The 26,169-nt window shown below is 44.0% G+C and overlaps 1 protein-coding gene across 1 annotated transcript; it reads right to left on the bottom strand.

Annotated features, from left to right (window-relative positions):
* Nucleotides 1–563: 563 nt before the first annotated feature.
* On the bottom strand, nt 564–20,311 carry LOC109855407 (LIM/homeobox protein Lhx9-like). The gene is made up of 5 exons (XM_020429635.1): nt 20,116–20,311; nt 19,492–19,882; nt 5,790–6,310; nt 3,864–4,081; nt 564–2,294 (listed from the first exon to the last, which is right to left on the bottom strand). The coding sequence occupies exons 1-5, from the start codon at nt 20,279–20,281 to the stop codon at nt 2,079–2,081; spliced, it is 1,512 nt and encodes a 503-aa protein (XP_020285224.1). The 5' UTR covers nt 20,282–20,311; the 3' UTR covers nt 564–2,078.
* Nucleotides 20,312–26,169: the final 5,858 nt, after the last annotated feature.

Genomic DNA, 26,169 nt, shown 5'->3' with positions numbered 1-26,169 from the left:
CGGAGCATGATCGAATACCATGCCATTATCGCGCCGGTCAGTGAATCTAGTTATTCCAACTGGCAAAACAGGACAGACAATGTTGCGCCGGTTTTTGTTTAGGTGAAATTCTGGTTCAACGTTGTGGCGTTGTGTGTACACGCCATCGTGAGACTTTCCATTGCGTCTCCTTCTCGCGTGGAAAGTCCCAATCTCGGACTCTGTGTGTCGAAAGCTAACTCTGTGAACTCTAAAACCCTGAGCAACATCTGATTTTATACATTTAAAATTTAAATGCAAAATTTGTGTTAATTTTTATTTCGCATAATTTTTGTTTAATTGCTATTTTCTCTCTCGAAATTATGACGTTTGTCAGAAAGTATTCTCTTAGCAATTTTTAAAATTTTTGGATATCAAAAACTAAAATAAATACGATCTATATATACGTATTACTACAGATTCTAAAGATTAATTAAAGATTATCGAACTTATAAAGATACAAGACGACGGGATACGGGAAATATATGTAGGGAAACACAAATACAAACACACGCAATGTATATTGTCAAAATATATTCAATGAAAAATGATCTTGCAAAGGTTGGACAATTCTTTCGCATCGTTACAAGGAGGGCTAATAGTAGGAGCAATAATTAACAATAGTCCTGCGTATTGCGCGCCGCGAGCGCGTCATTACTATTATTACCTCTCATCTAGAGAAGCGCGACCGCTACCGAATGCAATTAATAGGACCCTACCAACCTATAACGGTGCCTTAAGAAAAGTACGCGCGATCAGGAACGTTCTTTATTTACAATACAATCGTGTGTATATGTGTGTGTGTGTGTGTATGTGTGTATGTGTTTTAAATTTTAGGTTTGTTTGCGCGTAATCTGAGATTTTGAGCAATAATATACAATTAAAGTAACGCGACTCTATTCCTCGCAACTCTCTCGTTTTATAAATAATTAATATCATTCTCATCAAAATTCAGCGTTTCAATCGCGCGTCCGACGGAGCGTCGATTAATCCTCGCGTGTGTCGTCACGTTCCGCTTTTTTTATATTTTTAACAAGCGTAAAAATCTGGTGTTTGTTAAAAACAAAAAAAAAATAATAATAATAATAATAAACGCAGCACAAATTTAAAGCGATGTAGATTTTATTGTTTTTATTTGCCGATTGATCTCTCGAGTTAGCGAATTCTGCGGAATTCGAAATTTTTTATATTTAATAAAAAAGAGTAAATACACATTATGTCGCGAAGAAAATTTACGTTGTCGAATATACTCTTACAGAGTTAGCATTTCTCTCGTTTTATGCGATCAACACATTTCTCGAACGTAAAGTAAAACCTCAAATACTAAGTGTCAAACGTTCTCTTTGAACGTCCGTAAAATTGACAACTCCTCGATAAAAAAAAAAAAAAAAAAAAATCCAGAAACGCTGAATTTTCACACAGCACTGGTAATGTTCGCGATTCTTTCATTAGACTTAGACGAATAAATAGATCTCGTAACTAATTACAATTGTTTCAACGAACGACTTTATTGTTCCGCGACGTAACGTCGCAAAATTCGAGCTATAATAAATACAACGATCCTATCGATTAAACGGATCCAAACGCGTGTTCGCGTCGATTTTACATTAATCTTGATTAGCCATTCAACTCAAAGCGAGTTTGTCGAAAAGACATTTTTTTTTTTTTTCTAACACGGAAAGATGACAAACATGAAACATTTTTTGAGATTCTCGTCGCTCTCTCTCTCTCTCTCGCCGTTTAAGAGAAATCTCAGATTCGACTGAGAGAAGCTAGCGTTTTTTTTTTCGACAAAACAAAAAAATGCATTCTTCGAGAGTTTCGCTTGATCGGTCTTTTCTATAATCCGTTCGTTTCCGTTCGACATCGCGGAAACGTCTTTTTTTTTTTTTTTTTTTTTTTTACACATCCATTAGTTGCTCACTCGTGTTTTTTACGCAGTCGCGAGCGATTTCTCTCACATGAAAAAACCGTCCGGAAGAATGAACGTCCCCGGGTACACGACGACGTCTATCACGACTCGAGGGCTAGTCAGAAAGAACGAACCTGGACCTCAAAGATCACGCGCAATCCAGAGACGCCAGGGACGCGGGACTGTGTGGACCACCGAGCATGAAGGGCGGGCTCATCGGCGGCCCGCCACTTCCGGTGCTGTTCCCGTAGAGCTCAAGGTCGCCGAGATTACCACCCTCCACCCCGCTGTCGCACTTGTCGGATTTTCCGTCCTGCTTTAGCACCATGCGTCGCCATTTTGCTCGCGCATTTTGGAACCAGACCTGAGAACAAAACAAGCAACATATGTTTGTGGCCGCCACGAGCGAAGCTGAATTGAAGGAGTTCGCATGAAAGCTCGAACGTACGTATATACGTTAGTTAGACAAGTTCTTCTTGTTGCGCCACGTACACACGTCCTCTTATTCTCGCGCGAAGTTGTTATCCAATACTCTCGCGCAAATAATGTAAAGAGATACACAAAAGCCACGTCGCCATTTTCAAGACAGTCTCCACCCCCGCGGACGAAAGAAACTCGCAGAGACCGACAATTCTCTCTCCGTGTGTTTCCCCCTTCGAACGTGCGTAAAATGCGCGCGCGTGCGTGCGGCTGTGTGTGCGCGGCGCGTTGAACAAGTATCCGTGCGTTTCGCGATCAATATCAAGCAAGATGGCGACCAAGAACCCTACGAATACAATAGTGGCCACCTCCAACCCTCTCCTTCGGACTCGACAAATGAACGCGGAAACAAGAGCAATGTAACAGCAAGTCACGTGTACGTGTGTGTGTGTGTGTGTGTGTGTGTGTGTGTACCGAGTGACTGTGCTAAATGGTAAAAAAAATTGGTAAAAGTTTGGCAATTTTAAAATTTCTTTAAGTCTTTTCAGATTTAATATTGACAAATGTACCTAGAGAACGCGGGTTCTCTAAAAATATTAAACTAAAGAAAATTTCTCATCTAAGTTTTTCAATTTTAAATCGCGCGTTGGTTCGATTTATTTCACGTTACATTTTTTCTCTCAATCGATTTTTTCTCTCAAATCGCTCTTCTTTTTTATCCCCGCTTTTTTTCGCGCAACGCCGCGTCTTACAAACGGTACGTGCGGAACGTTTGTAACCCTAATAATTTAACGGTACTAGGTTAACGAGAGAGAGAAGAGCAAGCCCGGTTGTGCCGCGCTCAAATCCGACGTTACGACGACAACAACAACGACGACGACGACGACGACGAAGACGACGACGAAGACGACGAAGACTTTGCCGTCTGCCCGGGGATTTTGACTGTCTCCGGATTGACGCCGACTCGTAATTACGGAGAAAGACCGCAGCCTGTCGACGGAAATATCGCTCCGTTCCGCGCGATTCTTTTAACTTTGCCAGCGACGCCGTACGTGCCGCACTAATTGGGAGGAGAGCGCGTGTCTATGCAGCTTACGCGCGCGCACATGAATATTTTTATAGGGCGCAACCCTCCCGAAACGAGAGGGGAGCAAAGGCTAAGTAAGAAACCACCGGCTATCCGTCTTTGGACTTTTTGCTTTTGCGAACTAGCGTTTGCGCGTTATGGCTCTGTGCGATATTGTTCTTGTTATCTTCGGTGACTTATAAATAAACCGTAAAATTGTTTGGGTAAAATTTGAAGTGTTACGCGGAATACTCCAGTGGGGGATATGAATTTACGATTGTATTGAAGATAAAGAAGAAATGAGAAACTAGCGTTTTGAAAACTGAACGAGCGTTGTGGCTAAACAATAAAAAAGCTAATAAAAAAAAAAAAATAAACTCAGACTCAAGTCAAGGAAGAACAATAAAAAAAAACCGCGAGTCGCAAAATTCGAAACGATCAGTTTACCTGCAACACCCTTTTTGGCAAGCCAGTTTTCTGGGAAAGCTGCTTGAGGTCCTTCGCGTCGGGATTGTGATTGATCGCGAAATAGCTCTTCATCGTTCTCAACTGATGATGCTTAAAACTCGTCCTCATCCGCTTCGTTCTGCTGTTGGAACCGGGCATACCGGGTGTGCCGGGGCCACCTCTGCCAAAGGGCATGTCTATGTAGTCTGCGTTTAGGTCTGCAACATGAACGTGAGCCACATGGTGCGCGTCAGAAAATCGGTTGTAGTGTTGTGCGACGTGTTGTGTGCGTTTCTAGAATTTGATTTGTTCAACAATTTCAAGAACAATCCGAAGTTTTATTATTAAGAATTAAACAGATTGCGTTTTACTTGGGGGTGCCGCCGCGTTATTAATCTGCTGATTAGACGCGATATCGCGCGCGCGATAACGTATCGACGAGTATCGTCATTTTCGTAGATGTAGGCGCGTGATATAGCAACAGAGATCGGCACGGTAACGCGAAACAGAGGTATCGTGTCTACGAACTATCTGCTGCGCAGTATTGTAATTAGCCGTGTGTTCGCCAGCCTTTCGCATACTATTCGCGTATCGCCGTTTCCCTCTAATCCGCCTCTTTGCACTCGGAGGAGCTAATGAGCTGTGATACGCATCAAACAGCGTTAGAACTCGCTTCCGTCGGCAACATCGCGTCGGTCTCAACACATCTTCGGTGTGTTCGAAATCGAGCCTAGTTGATAACTCTATTCTATACGTCCCCGCGATCTCGAGAGTTGTGCGCGCGGATCGTTTTCCCGACTTGGATTTTGCAAACGAACTGAGAACTTGCGCGGACGTCACGATTTTTTGAAGATTTATTTCTTTAAGTTTTCAATTTTTTATCGCTATTTTAATTCTGCGCGTATTTTTCGCGCACATTCTTTTTGCTTACGTTAGATGCGTAGATCTAAGCAATTTTGCGTTGTCTAATAAAAAACAATGAGAAAACGTAACGTACTTCGGATTTGCGAAGCCAATTTGTTTGTTAATATCAACCACATTGAGGCACACACTGTGTTCTGTTTTATATCAAACAATTAGTACGCGCAATCTGTACGAATCATCTGTTAGCGCGCGAGGATCGCTCGCCTCGAACTGCAACCATAATTCAAGCGCAATTACTAAACGCACGGCTATTTATCTCACCTCGAGAGCGTGAATCGTCGCGGACCTTAGTAACGACCGTAAAAAATTGCCGGCATGATCCACGATAGATCAGAGACCAGCTTGTGGTATCAGGCTATCACCTGCGCGCCGCGCCACGATCCTTTTTCACGGCGACACGGCGACATCGAGCGACCTCCTCCAGCGAGCGTGGGGAAAGAGGGAACAAAAAGAAGAAGAGGTAGCAAGTGGAAGCTCTGTCTCCCGAGAAGACCCGTGTGGTGATTCTCTTTCCTTCCACGGGCTGAAAACCAGCTGGGAACCAGTTGTTCTCACGATCGGTCAACAATCAGAAATTAAGTTCTTCGGACTGCCGGCGAAGTCGCCCACGCGAAACGCAACGTGACACGTACACGCTTTGTCTCGGATTCGATTCGGGAATTTATGTCGCGCCGACAAATTTTATCAGACTTCGGTGGCAAGCGTTTCCGCGCCCACGCACGTCCGTAAATCACGTCGGACCAGTTATGCGTTGCCCGCGCGCCGGCCGGCCGGTCGGTCGGCGCGGAGATCACTTTTCGAGAATGACGACGGATCCCTCGATAACTTTTAGGTCCGTGTGTTTGAGACTTTAAATTCTCTCACAGTTCTCGAGCTGTGAAAATTCGCGATTCACTTATTCAACTTCAACAAATTGCGTGATCTCTGAATGGATTTCAGACATTCGCGCTATTGACACCTTCCCGATGAAGATATTGTCGGTACAATTTCTGTTACACTTACCAAGACTCGCAGTCATGGTTTCGAGGTCTTTGGGCTTCCTCTTCCTCGGTCTACCCTTCTGTCTGGGTGGTGGCACCACCGCGGCGGCTCCATTGAAGTAGGGTACCTTGGGGGGCGAGGACGCGTCAGGTATGGAAGGCGTGGAGGGCTGCAAGGGCACCGGACTGACGTGACTGTGCGGGTGCTGCATCGAGTGATGAGGGTGCGGTGGCGCGTGATGATGATGGTGATGAAGGAACTCGGGCGAGGGAAAGGGCTGACCGGGGTAGTGCGGTCCAGGGGGGTAGACCGGGACCGGCGGGCTCTGCGCCGGATGCAACTCGGCGCCCATCTCGTAGTGCAGCCGACAGAGCACGGCGCCGTCTCGCATGCCGAAGTGGTCGCCCTTCGTCAAGGGCACCGCGCACGCCGCGCACGAGAAGCAGCGCACGTGAAAGACAAGATCACGGGCGCGCATCACCAGCTCGGACGCCAGGATCGCCGCTTGACAGCGCGCGCACCGCTTCATGCTGCCGAACATCCTGCAAACAAAACAAAAAGGGTTCAGTGTCACTTTGCGTTACTTAAGAGGGTATTGTTCATATTCTACAATTGCGTATATTATTGTATATGTTACACACCACAAAAAAAAACAATCCTAACAAATAACCTCGCCATCACTGAGTAAAATAATCTCGTATACTGTTGCACAGGAAGAACACCGATGAATTTCTCCAGTCCGATCGATCAAACAAAAAAAGAAAAAGACGATACTCGCAGAAATAAATCAAATCGCGAGAGACATCGCGTCGCGTTATCCTGTACGTACACATTCCGCACGTCGGGTTGCTATCGCGTCGCGATATCCTTCGATATCGTTTTCGTTCCCCAATAGAGTTCCGTTAAAGAGATACCAACGTCCATCGAGAACGACGAAGAAGGAGGAGGAGGATGAGCAGCGAGAAAAAGACGAGTAAGGAACGAAGGTGGACGTACACGTCGGTCGATATCGTCGGGGAGAGGAAAGATACGTACGAGGTGGGCTACGCAGGACGGGCAAAAGGGCGGAAAGAGAGGAAGGAATATACCGATGCACCGGGCATCGTGACATCGCTACTGCATTAGCGGCACCCTGCAGTCTCCATTACCGGAGCGGGCCGGACTATCTGGCCGACAACCACGCCGCGGCTACCTACCTAACCACTTATCTCGCTCTGCGCCTTCCAAATATATTACCTCCCCCTCGTGCGCGCGCGCTCGCGCGTTCCTACTAAACAACCTAGATAAAGATGTGGCCGATCTTATAACGCCGATCCCCGGAGCCGGTCCCCGCCAAAGCCGCATAACGCGGTCCTTTACGATGTTCTGGATGCTGAAGTCGGTTGAAGATCGGAAATGGGTATATATATATATATATATATATGTATGTATGTATATATTTCGGTGGAGAGAATAAACGCGCGCGAAGTAAAACTTGCTTTCACAAAGTGGAATCTGTCGAATTCTCCTCGCACGTTTTACAGAACTTGTGTACTTTCTTTCGGATCTCATTAAATCACGTTCGCATCTTTGAAAATGTTCGATCCGAGGGTTAATTTATGTGTTACAATTTTTTGTTCCTAACTTTCAGCTCGCGCCGATGTAAATTCTTTAAATAGGTTTTCGGTCTTTTCTCTCCCGTATTTTCGAGATGCCGATCTCTTTTCGGGAGAACCTTTCCTGTCAGACTTCTCAAATAAATGATGTGTATATTCGTGTGTATTCGCTCGCGCGCGATGTCGCAAGCGAAGTTTCTACAAAGATCGGAGATATCGACGAGAATGAAATATGTAGATGAAAACAAAGGCAGGATGTGAACGCATGCAATGGCACGTGATGATAGAATCAGTGCGATTGGAAAATCAAGGAAGTGCGAAGCGAATAGCAGAACAGAATGATTTATCTTTTTTTTTTTTTTAAGTAAATAATAGACTGACATAGAAGTCACATGTTGAAAATGAGTTAAAATTATGAGGTGACCGATGCAAAACAAAATTATTGAATAAGTACACGCGGAATCTCGAAGAAAGTACACGAAATTCCGAGAAACAAAATAAATCTACTAATGGCGACTTACTCCGTTACGAAGAGCGAATTTTCTCTTGACAGTTCGAGTGCGGAAAAAACTTGTAAATTCAAAAGCCTGTGTGTGCGTGTGTTTGTAAGACCGAAAAACCTAATCTGTGAGATTTACCGCGCGCCAAGTCTCTCGCTCTCTCGAGGGGTCTCTTGACTCGAAACATATTGTTATCGTTTCTGATCCTATTGACTACCCCTGGTCTCAATGGGGCGATGACTACGGGTGAGGTTGGTCTATCTCCAACGGTGTAAGACCGCATATTTTCATCTAATCGGATCTGTCATATCCGGTTGGCTGATCGGGAAAGATCTTGTATGTAGATAAATATTGCTGGTCGAGAGGAAAATTGAAAATAAAATAATACGTGTACACATACATCAGATACGCAATTCAAATCTAATTTATTATTTAAGAGAGAAACACAAACTTCTGGAAAACAATCTTTGGAATCATCTTTGTTTTTTTTTTTGTTCAAAGCAAACGTGTAAAACGCATTTAATAATAGTAAATAAAATTAAAAAGAGTGTGTTACGAGTGATAGACAATTTTTTGTCACCGATTTTCTGCGTCGCCGCTACTTTAAATAAAGAAATCCCGCGTGTGTGGATTTTTTTGCCGGAAGAGAGAATAATTTACCGTCCGTGGAAGTTACCGCGAAACGAAAACACGACGTAGCGTGAAACAGCACGAGACGTTGTGACATGACGCATAACGCGAACTAAAGCTCTCTCGCGTGTGTGTTATCCTCAATCCCATAAAACATTCTTCCCCCTATTTACTCCTCGGTGAAATACCACACCACATCGCGCTGCTTCTGCGAGCAAGCCGACCAACCAAAATGCAGGTAAGTGTTGGCCGGGTGATCTGAACGAGGCTGACTGAAATCCGCAGACTTCGCCCCCCCGCCTGGACGCGACCTGGAGGCGGTTTTCGGGACCTTTCGTCACCTCTGAGGCCCGACGGTGCCGGATGAATGAACCGGGCCTCGGGAACAACCTCATTCAGGTCTTCATCCTCCGGGTCGGGACAAGACGGGGGGACGCCCGCAGAGTTTTACAAGATGCGCCATATGCGATACATTATTATACAATGAAGCGCGAGAGAGAGTGCGCGCGCTTCTATGCGCGCTATACAGTCGCCCTCTTCCAAAAGGGAGAAAAAAAAAAGCGGCGGAAATCCTTTATGGTGATCGCGCGAGCGCGGCAGACCGCTCACCGCGCGTTCGCACACTCTCGGACCACGTGGATACTCGCCGCCTTTTCTCTCTTTCCTCTTTTCCTCTCGCAAAAGCTCGCGGCGCGTACGTTCCTTCCTTCGGCCCTATTTGCGTCCGAGAGAATTTGCCGCACTTTTTTTCTCCTCCGGAAACGAGACGACGCGTTTTTCGTGTACGAGCGAAAAGAAACGTCACGCGAAAAAATGAGATTTCTCTCACACATGACTTCGCGCGCACGATATTTGCGCGTATGATGTTGTGACACTTGCTGCCACAACGATATGATAATTGGTGATCCGAGTGGTGGACTACCGAGCAACGCACATCACACACGTCTGCATCTTTATGGTTGTGAAAAAATTAAATCTCCTACTTTCAATATGTGACGATCTTCGTCATTGTATGTGAGTTCAAAGTCGACCAATAAAAATTCGCATTTACATATCTCGGACGACGTTGACGCAACATCAAGAAGTGCGGCGTATCGAATGCACAACCTTTCGAGTTGAGATATCGACATTACGATGTTACACTTGGTGTTTTTTTATTTTTGTGTATTTACGCACCCGTCTCGTTTCCCGCCCGTGTTGTCGTCCTGTGTCGCCGACGACGCATTTCTCAAACCGCGCGCGCACATTTATTTTCACGCGCCGCGCCACAATATCGGGCGAATCTGCCCGATTAGATCTACGCACACCGCGGTTATCGTCAGATGCATTAATTACGGCGTAGCCGGGGGAATTCCACTCAGCGAGCGCTGCCGCGCGACGGTCTTTATCGTGGAAATAATAATTTACTGCATCGGTCGCCAGGCAAGGCCGGGCCGCTTAATCCCCGAACGCGCGCAGAAAACGGGTTGCCGTAGGCAGAAACCTACAGTGTGTGTCTCGAAGTACGAACACCTCGTTCGGCGAACGCTTGAATTTTCACACGCACTTGGACTCGATTTCTTTTCTCTCGGAGTCGGAAGAAATTTAAACACAGAGGAGATTGTCCTGCGCGGAAACGGATCGAATCTAAAATTCCATTTTCTCTCTTATTGTAATTATTATTTTTATATAACGGGTTCAAATGGCGCAGTTCGGATTCTTTGTTATTTTGTTGGAACACCGCGTACATAACAACCTGTCTACTTATACGAATAGATACCGCCGAAGAGACCTTCGTACCTTTTGGACATTCAGCGACTGACTAACACGACAGAGACACGACACTATAAAGTGCGTACAGAATCTGTATCAAGGTCGCTGACCACACATCTCATCGGGAATTGTCGTCGTAACAATATCCTTTGTACAAGTGTTTTAAAACTTTTTCATGTCAAAGTAGATCATTCATTTCACTTTGGGTCACCGCGCTATCGTGTCTTGCGTATAACTACAAAAAAACATCGAGTTTCTAATCTTAAACAGACTTGCTAATTGTTAACAAACAAAAAAAAATATGCTTACATTACTCTCTCGCGTCATACATTACTCTCTCTTGCAATTATCGCAGTCTGTGTTAATTCGTCGAGATAATTATCTCGACTTATTCGACGACTTTCAAAAATAGATTCGAAATCGCGGTGACTCCGGGTCACCGCGCTATCGTCTTGTATACAAGCTTAAAAAAAAAAACATCTCGAACTTCTAATCTCAAAAAGATTAAGTTAATTGTTAAATAAAAGAACGCAAACATTTGTTCTCACATTTCTCTCTCGCGTGTTGCAATTATCACAATGTCTGTGTTAATTCGTCGATGATAATTTATTATCTCGAGCCGTCGCACTTCTCTCGACGAATTTTATTCGCAACGGGACGACGACGCACGTCTCGGACATTACGAAAATCGTTGTCAGCGCGGAGTAACGCGGGTCTTAATAGCGAACAAGAGCGCTCGCGTGTATCGCATTATTAACGACACGCGCTCGCCGGAAGTGTCAGCGCGTCGGGAGCTGATGAATGATTTTCGCGTTAATCCCGAGCGACCGGTACGTACATACGTACCTACACATGGGTTCTCGCTCGCTCGCACAGGATTCGACGCTCGCACGTATACGTATCTTCTCTCGCGCTTGATTTTCTCGTTCCTTTTTTTTTTTTTTTTTTTTTTTTGTCGTCGAGACCGCGCTACCTCTCTCTTCGCACGTTTTATTTTATGAATAATGTAGCGACAGCCCGGTTGCGGATGCCAGGGCTCCGAACGTTCGTGCGCGCGAGCGCGCGCAAACGCGGAGGACACACGCTGCGCGTGGGACGCTACGTGACTGCTGCCGGCATTGCTCACATTAATCTAGATCACGGCATTATATTGCCGGCTGCCTTCTTATTGGCATACCACGCGACGAATCAAAGAGAAAGAGAGAGAGAGAGAGAGCAATCCTTCGACAAGGACCGCTCTTCGATAAGTAATGTATGTATGTGATGCGTGTGCGTATAACATAAGGAAGAGATGTTGACGCTATTTTTACCGTCCGCTTACTTACAACTTTATTCCGCGCATCTTCTCTAGATATCCTCTTGCGTGCGAATTTTTACACCGCACTTCTTTTGTCGGATGCAGAACCTCCAACATTCCCGCGTTTCGTTTTTTGCCGTCGCAACGCGGAGAAATTTGAGATTCGCGCAACTTCATCTTCCCAAGCTCCCAACTTAAATAACCCGCTAACTAAAAACGCGTAGCGGCGATCTCGCTACTTGTGCGCACGAGATGCGCGGTGTCTTTCACATATAGAGTCGGTGGACGTTGGCGGATTCATGTTTCCGGAGGACAATCCTCTATCGTATCTCTTCGCGCGTGGCGTTGTAAACAGATACGAGAAATGATAATAAGGTTTTAATACTCGCGTAGAACGCGTCTCGTTTTTCTTGTCAATGTCATTTCAATTCATAATTAATCGGAATTCATAATTATATTCGAAAAAGCAACAAAGAAGAGCGGGCTTTTTCGTAGAAATTTGGCGAAAGAAAAAACACACGAGGTGTATAAATGGAAAAAAAAAAGTCTTGTGTATATATTTATGATGCGGCAAGATCTAAAATTAAACTGTTGAATTGCAAATTTTCTCTACACGTTAACACGTCGAGATATGCAAATTAATGACGTTTCGCAGTGCCAACGTGTCTCAAAGTCTCGAGCTCTTGCGCGAATCTTCGGCGCGAGATTTCCGGAAATTGTAACAGACGCCAACTCGAGTCTATCGTCCGCGTTGCGTAACTTTCTTTTGTACATCATAAATTCTCAGCTTGTTCGCGAGGGAGAACACACCGAGCGACACAATGTCCGCCTAACACACACACACACACACACGAGAGATTGCGACGAGAGTCGCGAGGATCGTCTGTAAGTCACGCGAGCAACAATCTCCAGCTGTCCATCTTGCTTTTGCGCGGCGGTTTTCGTAGCGAGTAACGCGATACTTTCGCGGGGGATGGTTTATGCGGTGACACTTGTGATTCCGTTGGGCGAGCGCGCAACGCACGAGCGCGTTGACCTTGCCAGGACTCGCGGAGAAAACGCAACCCCCCGCTGGGACACGCGCCGAATCCCCGGTGAATACGGCAATGAGCAACGGCCCGGCCACTCGTAAAACTCACCGACAAATTCCCGCCGGGACTCGTGCAGAATGGAATTTATATTCGCGAGAGCAATTTCGTGTGTGTTTGTCTCTCTTTTCTTTTTTTTTTTTTTTTTTTTAGAGAACACTTTGTTGGGCTTAAAAAATAATGCAATAAACCGAACACAATATATACAAGCGTCTCTTCTCTCCTTTTTTTTCTCTGGTTCACTTCTGTTAAAAATTCCAGGTTAAAAATAAATAAAAATTTGATAGTAAGTAAAAAATATCTTAAAATATAAAAGGGAGTAAAACTGTATCCTCCGTTTTTACGCGCTTTATAGTCTTGTTTAAAGAAACGAAAGAGTTAAAACAGACACTTCTTGGGACAAGGATGAGGTGTCAATTTTTTTCGACACACTTCGTGTAAACATAAATTTCGCCTAATGTGCGCAAGTACGGCATATATAATGCCGAGTGTGCGTTCGAGTTTAGCGTCATCATTTCACCGAATTAATTCTGTAAGAGTGTCCGGTGGTGCGGACGGACGAATGCTGTGCTAGCGGGGCGCCATTGTGCGTAAATCTGATAACGCGAGCTGGTACATCTCGTAGACGGGAAAGATCGCGCGTTCGCGTTCCCTCTTCGGTGATGCATGAAGCGGGAGCCCCGCGTGTGTGCAGGTGTCGCCATACAAATACGCCCCCCCCTCCTCCCTATCTCACGAGATCTACTACATCAAGGTATCGCACCGATCACTTGCATCCTGCCATCCGTAATAAAGAGGCTAGATTATGTTCCAGCTGGGCGGACATGATTTGCTCATTGAGAACTCCAGAAAGATTCCCCGCCGCCACTTGACGTCTTAATCACCTGCTGTCATTTGTACAAAAGCTACAGATCGCAACGGAGGTTGTCGACATTTTCTCGATAGCACGGTGTAAGAATTTGATTTCTAAAATTTACTCGACACGAGAGAGAGAAATTCTCACTAACGTCAGGAACAATAACGTCAAGTTTTCTCAAAGAGCGTTACTTGCGCAAAATTTTTTTAAAACCAATGTTTTCATTTCTCTGAGAATCAAAAACGAAGTTACGGTAAATTGTTTTAATTTAATTAAAACAATTTGATCTTAACTTTATAGAACCTATACACTCCGTATTTAATTATATTTGTTATTGTAAAATTTTCCAACTCTTTTCGAGTTTACGATAACCGAAGAAGGGAACGTAGAGTCGGCTGGACGCGATGCGAGAAATGGGTCGAAAGAGATACCGCGCGAGACACGCACCGGAATGGCTACCGATGATGCATGTCCCCGTGATGCGTTATGGCGCGGGGCGAGAGAGACTCGCCCGGCTAGTCGTTGCGCGCGTATTATGTTACCCTGCTCGTTCCGTCGTGGCAGCAGCACGTGTGTCCGCTTGGTCTGAGGTCGTGACACTCCGTCGTCATATTTATGTCCCCGACTACGTTTCTCTATAACCCCTTTTCTCTCCCCGAAGAAGCGCATCGAAATTCTAGGAAACACTGTCGAGATTCGTGTGTCCGATAAGCGAGCCGATATAGCTCGGCGTTATCACTATTCGACTCTAATCAGTACTCGAGGGTATCTTTATGTAGCGGATGCGACGCTCGTATTTTTTCCCGTAATATTAAGAGATGACGTGACTGACGATAAAATAAAAAAAAAAAAAAAAAAGTGTGAATCTCTCTCGTGATATACGGTATCTCGGAACTACGCGCAATTGGAGATTCTCGAAATATATAATTTATACTCTACGGAGGAATTCGAATTTGTTTTGAACTTTGACGGAGTTCGAAGAGACTTCGATACGGTCTTTTTCGTAAATCTATTATTTGCGTAAAAATAAAAACAAACAATTAGAGACGTTCGTTACTTTCGCATCTCCGGGAGGCGCTTTTTTATTTTCCATTTACACGAAAGGAAGATAATAACCGCGAGAACGCGGATTATCTACGCGCCTATTTCAATAAATGCAATATTATACGCTTACCGTTTTATCGGGCGCGATTCCCGCGAATGTAACGAAAGCGAGAGATGCTTCCAGGCGAGTCGTCGCCGCATCTTAATTATAAGGGCTAAATTATGAACGGGCTCCCGGCGCTGAAATATTTGTGTTCGCCGACCGAGGGTTATGGCTCAATTACCACTCGCTATTTCCTTTGCGTGCCGTTGATTTAAGACGACCGCTTCCTACGGATGGAAACCGCGTACGGCGATCATCGTCCGACGACAAAATTCGCGAAGAAACTTGTTTCGTATAATCTCTAACAAGATTCTTTGTCGCTGATAACAAGACGGGAGTTTCGCTTTCGAAGACGAGACGCATTTTGTGGAATTATATATATGGGTCTAATAATATTTAATGTGATAATAACAAAACAGTGGCATCGACTGTTCAAAGTATACATTGTTGCGCATTGAAAAACATTTTTCCCATTCGAGAAATTTATTACGCCATTTATTTACGCCATTACAGACACCAAATTGATGGAACAATCCACATTCAAACGAACTCGAAGAAGAGTTGGATGCACAGGCGACCGAAATATAGAGATTCAACGGATAACGTGTTTTACGGAAGAGAAATTAACATTTGAGAAGTCACGAATTCCTCGATTACGATCTTTTTTTCTTATCTTTCCATTTTTATTCTTTTATTCCGCTTTGTTCGGCCGACGGTGCGCAAACGCGAGCGTAATAATCTCGCACACAGCGCGTCTATATATATATTCCGGATCGCTGATAAATCGCGCTAATGCGTTTAATGAATGAGCAGATACACATTTCAGATCCGGCGGCGCGTACATGAAAATTCCGTGTGCCGGTAAATGCTTCTTTTTTTATTTCATTTTTTTTTTTTTTTTTTCTCATGCGAGAAGGTAAATGCACCGGCGCCGTGTTCGTATACGTTGAGTGCCGCGTGAAATTAATAACGAATGACTGCGAATGATTACGCTCCGATATGCAAAGAATGATCGAAATAATTCATGTTGCGCTCGCGCTCATTACGCCGAAAAATTAGCATTATGTAATAAATGACGCGGCGGTACGCGATATATATGTATATATATATGTATATATACGTATAAAGATTGAATATTGCAAATCAAACGTGAAATCATAAAGATCGGATTTTTCTTCTCGGGAACTAATTGCAAGTACAACCACCGTGTGTATTCTCTCTTGTCGGAGAATCAAAGTGCAATTAATTAATATTTAAAAAAAAAAAAAACCTGCTCTCTCCTCAAATCCCCCCCGTTCGTACGTTTGACTCGGTTTGTTTTGCAACTATATATAGAACGTATAACACCGTAACTGATAAATGACAAGATCGGATCTCCCAAGAATTCAATAATCGAGCGAGGGCAAGGTCGATCAAAGGATCCGTCTCGAGTTTCTACGATCGCCGCGTGTAAGAAGGGGGCACGCGATAAATTATACGTGTCCACGGCGTCCCACGTGGTATCGGTGCGAGCACGACTCGATAAATTAACCAGCGGCGAGGAAAGTGCGCGCGCGACAGAACCGCTTCTATATACCACGATCGCCTCGGCGGCAATTTGTAATAAAAATAAATTCGCGAAACTCACATTCCGGTAAATTCGACTCGACGTGTTACTTCGACACGCGTGAAATCGTCGGGAAGTCTCGACGACTTCTGGTCTCTTATTCAGCGATTTGCTAGCGCGGAATAAAAAATCCTCCTAACTCTTTTTTAATCCTCGCGATGCTAATGCGCGCACCCTCTCTCAAAATAGGTTCGCAACTTTGTTTTTCTTCATTCACGCCTCGATTAACCGCAAATGTGCATCTCGGCGTTTCGGATCGAAAGCACGACGCGAAGGCACGCTCGGGGAAAAAACACACAGGACGAAAGGCACGGGAGCAGACCAGGAAACTCTTACTTCCTCGACGTGCAACGATCTCTTTACGGGTAAGCAATTTTTATGACGAAGCCACCCGGGCGGGCCGAAGTAACACGCAAGGTGATAGTAGACGAGATATTTTCGACGTGTAACGTCGCAGCGGGGAAAGTAATTTGTTTAAGACTGTCATTGATACGTGTAAAAAAATTTGAAATACGCAACAATATCGTAAATATTTTCAAACATTTCATTCACTTCTAAATTTTTTTTCTTTAGCGCGTTATGTGTTCTGAAGTTTTTCGAAATTAATTTTATCTCGGGTAAAATCCCGAGAAAGCGTTTTCAACAAATTCAAGCGGTAAAAATTAACGAAATAAATCCCATAAAAATGTATGGAGAAGTCGAGTTCACTGCACGGACGCGCGCGACGTCCCCGTCGTCGACTAATAACAGTCCCCGGCATCGTCGCAAACACGTGTGTGCATTACGAACAGATCGCGCGCATGCGAAGCGCCAAGATAAGGCTTTAGGCTAAAACCGTGTCGTGACGGGATGTCTGTGCTATTCCATCCTCGATGTCGGCTCTTCGTATGACGGCGCGTAGCGTCGCACGCACGCATGCACGCGCGCGCGCGCACACACATCTCGCGTGCACGGATGCACCACGCGTGAATACGACGCGTGCGCATCTCCCGGGAACATGTTTCCTGACTAGAAACACACGTGAAATCCTAATGTCCGAGCATTTGGGCTGATGATTTCGCGAATGAGAGATGTCACTCGAATATCCGAATGTTGTTCATTTTGTGAGTATTCGAAAGTATTCGTGTTGCGGAATATTATTGTAGTTAGGTCGAGTAATTCGTTATTGAATAAAAACTTGAGTGTGAACAGAAGACACTTTAAGGAATATTGAAAAATGAAGATAAAGCACATAGAGACGCAGTTCGAAATAACTGCGGCGTGTGTGTCTCACACATTTTATTAGTATATTTATTTATATTATTAGGTACACTGTTAAGAGATCACATCAGCCACCTAACGAACCGAATAGCCAAAAGTGATGAGACTGGTTGGCTAATTTAGTTCTTCGAACTACATGCGTGCGATTCTCGTCCGTCTCTTCCTTCCGTCGCTTTCGGTTGCGACGAGCACGCGTCCGACGAAACCAGCTGCTTATCCCGCGATCTCGAACTCACCCTCTAAGATCGGTTAATATGATTTTGAAGGCGCAGAGAGACAGGGAGAGAAAGAATCAGAGAGAGAGAGAGAAAGAGAAAATAGAAAGAAAGACGAAGACAGGCAATTCCCGAAATTGCGACGGAACCAACGGGTGAGTTATCTTCGTTTGCGACGATTTTGAGACGATAAGACATTAAAGAGACACCTATGAAGTTGTGATTTACGAGCTTGTGTTGTGGCAACGCAACGACGAGCAACGAAAAATTAAATCTGCGTACAGGCAAAAAAAGTCGATTGTCATCTCAACAGTCAGAATTCATATGTGTGTGTGTGAATATCAAAATATTAAACTTCTCACAATATCTACGAAGTATATATGCTGTGTTTTTGAAAATATATCGTTAAAATTATATGAACAATATCTGCATTCTAACTAAATAATATTATTGTAATAATATTATTTTTTCTTTTCTAATCCTCATTAATACAAATAATTGAAATAAATATTCAAGTTATAATTTCGAGAGAAAATTTACTCGACTAAGTAAACTTGCAAACGGTTTGCAAAATTAATAATTGAATGATGTAAACGACAGTTGACTTTTGATATGAATTCACATACACACACACACACACATTCTTCTACCGCTCGTGAAATCTAGATCACAACGGAGATTTTCTCTTCAACAATCGACGCTCCGCCGGAGGTAAATGGTTGAATCGTGACCATTAGTCCGTGGACCATGTACGTATGGGGCTGGTCCGTACCTCTACGAAGCAACAACGCGAATCGACACCGTGTGAGGCCCAGTAGGACCCCAACACAACGTCAGGCCCACCGCTACGACTTTGCATAACGACACATCTCGAGAGCGGCGGTCGATACATTTATAAAGAGTTACTTAGTTCGGCCTTCGCTCTCGTTACGTCTAGTTATCTAACACTTTCGGAAATCCAACACAGCTCTTACTTCTAATTCGGTCTTCCGTTTGTGCGTGTATGTTATGTAAATATTCTCATGAATACAGAGATTATAATTTAATCGAAGCGTACCATGTGTAACACACAATGTAAATATGCACTTTGCAAATTAAATACAATTTGTTCTTTTACGAACTCACGTCCGTATTTTACCGCTGCTGGTCGACGTACTATCCGGGTAAATTTCTTTAATACTCGGATACGCTCGAATACCAACCCGTTACCTGACAGGTTTGAAAAAAAAAAAAAATAAAATAAAATCACATATTTCTCTCACGCGAGCAAATAATATAATTTCGAAAAAAAATTCCCGCACGAAGATCTTCGGAATGCAATTCCACCGTGCGCAATTTGTAGTTATTTGCGGACATTTGTAACGACCGAAATCACACGACTATCTTGCACCCACTCGCAACGGAGAAACGCGCGAGTTACGCAAGGAGCGGCACATGTTCAGAAACGACTCTTCAAATCGGCCCTGGAATCGCAGAAATTGCTTCGCGCTTGACTTGCTCGCGTGAGCAGCGCGCGACTATTCTCGGTAACTCGCAATGAGCCGGCGCGCGCGGCCTCACATTACATCGAAATAGGACGAGACTGTTCAACCAGGCGCAAACCAACTGATAAGCTAACACATACATACACAGAGTTTGCACTTTGAAATTGAGATTTTCGCCAAAAGTTAATCCTTGATCTTTTACGAGAAAAAGTAAATTAGTGAATTTGGTTTTAATTGCAGAAAATATTCGAAAGATTGCGATTATACAAGTAGCAAAATGCGCGTTCACTCACCGATAGTAGTCCTTCTTGCAGTAGATGTTCCCGTCCCTGCTGAAGCAGGTGACCTCGCCGTCGAGGCCCTGGCGACAGTGTGAGCACTGGAGGCACGCGGCGTGCCATCTCCTGTCGACGGCCTGGAGATAAAATCTGTCTGATATTCGTAGGCCGCATCCCGCGCAAACCACCCCGGGAACATCCTCGGATTGTGCGGGTGGCGTGGGCGGCGGTTCCAATTTCGGAACGGGGTGCAGATCCGTCGTCTGCTGTTCCTGCGAGTGCAGATGGGGATGATGATGGTGGTGATGATGGTGATGGTGATGATGATGCGCCGTCTGCGACTGCATGTTCAGGTCACTGGCGTTGTCGAAGTTGCCGCTGTTGTTCCTGTATTCCTGTCCACTCCCTGAGAAACGCATCGGGATAAATTGTTAGAGATTACGTATGTCTCTCTTTGTTACACACACCGGTGTTATTGCATCTTGCACTTTTTACAATACAATACTTAACTAGGAAATGTAACATTAAAGCATCCAATTCAAACTTAAATAAATCTTCATTACTGAATTTCCGCTTAACGCAGAGCTCGTATCCTTCCGCCCTTCCCATCACCTCCTGCGACAAGTAAAACAATCATACCTTCGGGAGAGTCGTAGTCCCTGGAGTCGTAAGGGGTGGTCGACCTGTCGTAACAGTTGTTGTTAGTGCCGCAATGGGTCTGATGCAGAGGCGTATGATGGGACCCATGATGATGGGCGGCGGGAGGACTGCACGGTAAGGTAGTCGGTCGCGCGGCATCGCCCATCGACGCGGGAAGGCAGGGACTCAGATCTCGCGCCTGGTCCACCGCTCCGGGCCCTCCCGTACTACCGGGTCCCCCTTGGCGTCCTGCAGCCAAGCCGCTGCCACGCTCCTGCGAGCTGGGCGGCTGCTGAAACAAATCGATGTATTCGACACTTTAGTTGGCACATTGAAGTAGTTACGTGTATCTTGTCGAGGAAACGCCGAGTGGAGTATTTTAAATGCAATGTACATAAATACAAATGTTATGTCAAACGTTTTCCTGGCGGAAGTTCCACGATTACATATTGTTGGTACTTTTTTCTTTATAATTAAGGATAAATAAAAACGTCATTGTTTTACACGTATGTAGCGTGATTGATTTTTCATAAACTTCAGTAACGTGACATGAAAAATATACAAATATACATATATTTACTCTCATCTTTTCCAATCCCTGAGTAGAAGAAACGAAGATTGCGCGCGGAAAAGACTAAAAGTGTATATTACTAAAGTCGCCAAAAAATAAATAAGTTAACAGATCGATGTACTTCGACGAGGTGTGAAAAAGAAGATCAGGAAAGTACTAAGACGCAAAAAATAAGGAGAGGATAGAGAGAGAGAGAAAGTTAGAGAGAGAGAGAGAGAGAGAACATAAAAAATAAAAGAAAGACTGAGACAAGTAAGAAGCAGCCGAGAGATAAAGGGGACCAAAGCAGATTAAAGAGACCAGCAAAACGACGAGGAGGAGAAGATGAAGAGCAGGTGAAGGATCACAGGGACAAAGAGACGCGGAAAAGACGAGGAGGACCGATCGGACCGGAGCTCTCCTCCACGGGGAACGGAGAACGTGAAGTGACGACGGGCCTGCAACCGTCGCTGCTGTCACTAGAGGGAAGAAACGCGCGGAGAGAAAGAGTAACACGACGATGGTAGCCGGTCGCCTCTGATGGATATCGCCAAGACACAGTGCGCCGCGCTCGTGCACCCGCGCGCATGTATGCGACCCTATAAGGCGCCCGAAGGCGACCAATCCGAGCCACCGTCGTGTTCCGAGTGTTCAACGCGCCGTCCGCCGCTGCTGCTGCTGCGTAGACATAAATTACGAGCTGCCTTCTCGCCGTCGTTTTCCTCTCCCCCTCTTATTTCTTCCTCCCCCTTCCCTAGTCCTGTGTGTTTTTGATATAATTATCTATTTACTTAATTTAACGCTTCTTCGGTTTTTGGACTGTTGCGAGGAACAGGACGACTTCGGATCGGATGCTGATCTTGAGAGGATATTGGACTTGTAAGATACGAAAACAATAGGAAGTATATAAAATACAGCTGTAAAAAACGAAGAGTCGTCAAATTCTAATTCAACTCTTTGCTTGGAACTGTCGAATTTTGCTTTTCACCCAAGATTATAAGTTTCGTGACGCTACGTAATCTTTTTACGTGCATACATTGCATCCGTATCCTTACGTAACAGATCGCGGCGAAGGTATCACAGGAATGCGCGTTCCTCAAAGTGTCTCCCCGCATTGTCCCGTATCCTGTAATGAATCACCATCGCGTGCGGTAATGGGCTCATTAAGCCACGTGCAACGTCGCGAATTATTTGCAAATCGAAAATATTAATGTAGCTCATCTTGTTTTTTTTTTTTTTTTTTTTTGTTTGCACGGAGATAAATTCCGCTCGCCTTTGTTTTTTTTTTTATTNNCNGNTTTNNTNACGAACAAATTAACGAGACGCTACAACCGCACGCGCACCGCACGCGTTGCGTGAGAATCGCAAGTCGATTCGCAGTAGTGTCTTGTTGTTGGACGCGAATAACGCAAATAACTTTTGCAAAGTTCTCTCTAAATCCGCGAATGACCGAATTTGGATTTGATCGCGATTTTATCCCTCGACAATTCCGCAATCCGACGAAACAATACGAGAAACGACAGTCGGCCGTGATTGGCCGTATAAATTTCTCACGAATGCGGCGAGCGCGCGCGATCGATCCTCGAGATCCTTATCCATTTCGAGAGCGGTCCGGCAACGAGCTCTCGCAGACTGCAAAGAGACTTTCACCTGCGGCGAAGCTTGCACAAGAGTGTGTGTTCCTGCCCTCCCTCTTTTTTTTTTTCTTTCCTTTTCTCCTCTCATTTTCGCGAAACCGCGGAGTAAATAACGTGCGCGGAATCCGCGGTCACGAGATGCCGGCATGGAAACGAGTAGAATGCCGCCAGAAATGTCGCTCGACTGCTGGTAGAAACTGCGTCTCTCTCTCTCTCTCTCTTTCTCTCGTCTCTTACCTGCGCGAATCTTTGCTTGTTCCTTCTTTTTCTTTCTCCGTGTGTGTTATTCGCGCGCGAGTATCACTTTGTGCCGACGTGGTCATTGAGTAATAAAAAAACAAAAAAAAAAAAAACAAGAACAACGTTGAAGCACACGTCAATTTTTATCGGAGCGCTGAAGAGCAGTAAAGAGTTTTAAAGCGAAAAATTACAAGTAAACAAAATAATCAACACGCGCACCTAATAGACATGAACGCGAAGAGAGATATCGAAAAATTTCAGAAGCGAACACTTCACTCAGAGTGAAGAGAATTTTGATACGAAGGAGAAATGCGCGTTGTTACATAATTTGTGAGATGTTCGTTTTTAAGCAAGGTTATCAATCATTGCACACGTGTTCGTATCTCTTATATATAAAACATTTTTAATTTTACTTGCTCGAAAAGCTCGGAGCAACAGGGCATGAAGATAAATTTGTTATATATTTGCCAACCACATATTTAGCTGATTAATTTCATGTACTCAATTGTGACGAATTGTCAATTTTGAGTACAAGTTTCATTTTTGTGTTTCATTTTTTGGCACAGTGTCCGGTGATGATTAATTACATGCGTGGACACTTGCAAATTCTGTGCGCTTCGCACAGGAGAGAGTCTCCGTCGTTTCTAATCGGCAAAGTGTCCAGTGTTTTTCTTCACAGCTCTGCGACGAGCAATCGGCAGTGTTAACAAATATTGCGCAACGTCGGTTTTGAAAAATAGAACCGTTGTGCCAGCTGCGAACGGTAATTTGTTTGAAAATGCGAGACCGAATGCGATCCGACCACGGAAAAGCATATATGATAACCTTACGTCACGACCTACCGAGATACAGCGTTATCGCCAGTAAATTGTAACTTGGCCTCTCTTTTTCAGAGCGTTCAGACCCGAAGAAGAAGCCCGCGGCCTGTACGCTGACTGAGTCAGCGAAATTTCTTTCAACATCGACAACGACGAGAACGGGTAAAAAAATTATCGGAATTTACGGACTCGTCCTCGATATCTAAATGGCGCAGCACCGTTGTTATCGTTGTCTATTACCGTTACCACCAAACGTTAACATAAAACTTCTATAAACATTACATGTATATATAATAAATATAAATAAATATTGATTATAAATAAATATATAAAAATATTTAAACATTATATATTATGTATAAATTGTAAAACAATGTTTTGTCACTACATATCTCATTGAAAAAATTTTCTGATGATATTCTGAATATTTTTGTCATTTTTAAATTGTAAAACAATATGATGTTTTGTCACTACATATCTCATTGAAAAAACTTTCTGATGATTTTCTGAACATTTTTGTCATATTTTTAATGAGGAAAATGAAATATTTTTGTTTCAAAATTGTTTAAAAAAAACTAATACTTTTCGCTTGGTCCCTCTTTGTCTCTCTTCAAAACCAGATAATATTCCAAGCATACTTAAAAAGAGAGAGGGTTAAAACAGAAAGCGTATAAAGTCTTATTGGTAGCTTTCTCGGTGGCTCATGCACGCAAAGAGTGGCACGTGTGCTAGTGGCCGCGCATATCAGCTTCCCTTGCTCAACCAACGATAGCGATAACAATAAACAGCCTCGTCCATCGCGCCGACTGCGGTTTTTCTATCTTTCTCACTCCTCTTTTCCCCTGCCTCCCTCTCTCTTTTTCTCTTTCTTTCGAAATGCGTGGGCGACGCTTAACACCGCGGAGAGTCGATAAACCGCCCGGCTATCTGCACTTCTCCGCGTTGCCGTTTGCGACCGGACTCGAGAGAGAGAGAGAGAAAGAGAGAGAGAAAGAGAGAGAGAAAGAGAGAGAGAGAGAGAGAGAAAGGGAAAGAGAGGGAGAAAAAGAGAGAAAGAGCCGTCCAGAAATATTGGATGGATGGCGAGCGTGTGCCGCCGGATACACAGGGTGTACAAAACTACTGCGTCTCTTTCGACCAAAGGGAGGGTGAATGGAAGATCAAAAGAAAACGCAATATCGATTATTTTCGGTTGTCCAGGTGTCAACAGTCAACTCCGGGTCAGCTCGAATTTCCACGGTTGAATATTTGAAAGCCGACGTAAAGCGTAAATATATTCAAAATATACAAGAGAAGTCCTTGAGAAAAGCTATCAAGTTTTTTTCCGCATCCCCTTTTTCTCGTTAATAAATAAAAGTTTTATGTGCTCTTGCAAACTTACGGAAGAGGACTCACGTCGTGCGGACGCGTGACGGGTGAAATAATTTGTGTGTAATTTAAGTGCGGGAAATATTCTCTACTCTGGCAATGTCCTGCGAATACACATCGGCCGCAATATCGCGAGTGTGTGTATCTTTTGATATTATTTCTTCGGCTAAATTCAGAATGCGCGCGCGCGTTGTCGCACACGTTTTAGAACAGTGATGTTTCGAACGACATCGCAAATTAGTCAGATCGTTGATTCACGCCAAATAGCAGCTTACTTTGAAGTGTATTAATAGATCGCTCTGCAAAGAATATCGATAGTGCATTGCGTAAATCTATGTATGTACGTTACGCATACGTGTCGCTAACATAGTTTGTAAAATATCGCCAACGTAAACAATTAATTAATATTCTAAAACGGATTATTTATTCATTGATTATCGAACGATTGATAAATTAACCTCAGATATATTTTAGTTCTCTTTTATACACATCGCTGACATCAGAGTTTAGTAATTATTTAGAGTTAACGAGATTCTCGCGTTCATTAATCAATATTTGTCCGCAATTTTGCCATCGAGAGGACTTGATAGATTATACAAATAATTGTATAAACGCCTCCTACATATAATAATAATAACAATAATAATTTCTACAAAAATACGCAAAGATGCAATTTATGTGCTTCGCTTGACTCGTTTGCTTTGAAAGCAATAAACGCATAAATCTTGTTTGTATTTCAAATTGTGTTTAAAAACATGTAATTTCCAAAACGTAATCGCTGTATTGGTCTCCGCAGATATAATCGCGCGATTTTTTTTCTCATTTTCTCTATTTACTCCGATAAAACGGACTTCTATTAAAAGTTCTGGAAGCGGCGGGTGTCGCATGCCGCGGGAAGGCCAAGAATCGCGACCTGACCCCGGGAGATTAGCGATTCCCCTTCGGGTGGGCATCATTCTGTTCGTAGCATTCTGCAAGAAATCGCCCACCAATATTACGCGCACGGGATTCGTATGTAGACTCAATTATTATTTCGGCAGTATAGTATCCGTTTCAGGAAAAAAAAATCTCTCCGCGTTCGTATTCTGCTTTAAAGCTCGCACAAATCTATCTTGTAAAACAAACTACACGTATAATTCCCTCCAAGTCTTGACATTCTGAATTTTCTATCTCAGCGCCGTTCTCTTGTTGTAAAATAATAGAAATATAAAAAAAAAAAAAGATGCAAATGTTTTAAAATTTTCTCATTATCACGACGTGCGATTGTGTTGTGCAAATACGCGGTTAAATTTTCAGAGTATACATGTATATTTATCAGTTGTGTGACCACAATGTTTAGATTTGCGTGCGTTTCTCATCGACGCTTTTCAATACACACGCATCTGCATGCTGCTAAATGATTTCGACACGCGAGCACATCAGCCCTAAAAATCTGTCTTCT

The sequence above is a fragment of the Pseudomyrmex gracilis genome, unplaced genomic scaffold (genome assembly GCF_002006095.1).
Source record: "Pseudomyrmex gracilis isolate BER0280 unplaced genomic scaffold, ASM200609v1 scaffold_88, whole genome shotgun sequence".
Taxonomy (NCBI): domain Eukaryota; kingdom Metazoa; phylum Arthropoda; class Insecta; order Hymenoptera; family Formicidae; genus Pseudomyrmex; species Pseudomyrmex gracilis.
This window is presented reverse-complemented; position numbering and strand designations above follow the sequence as displayed.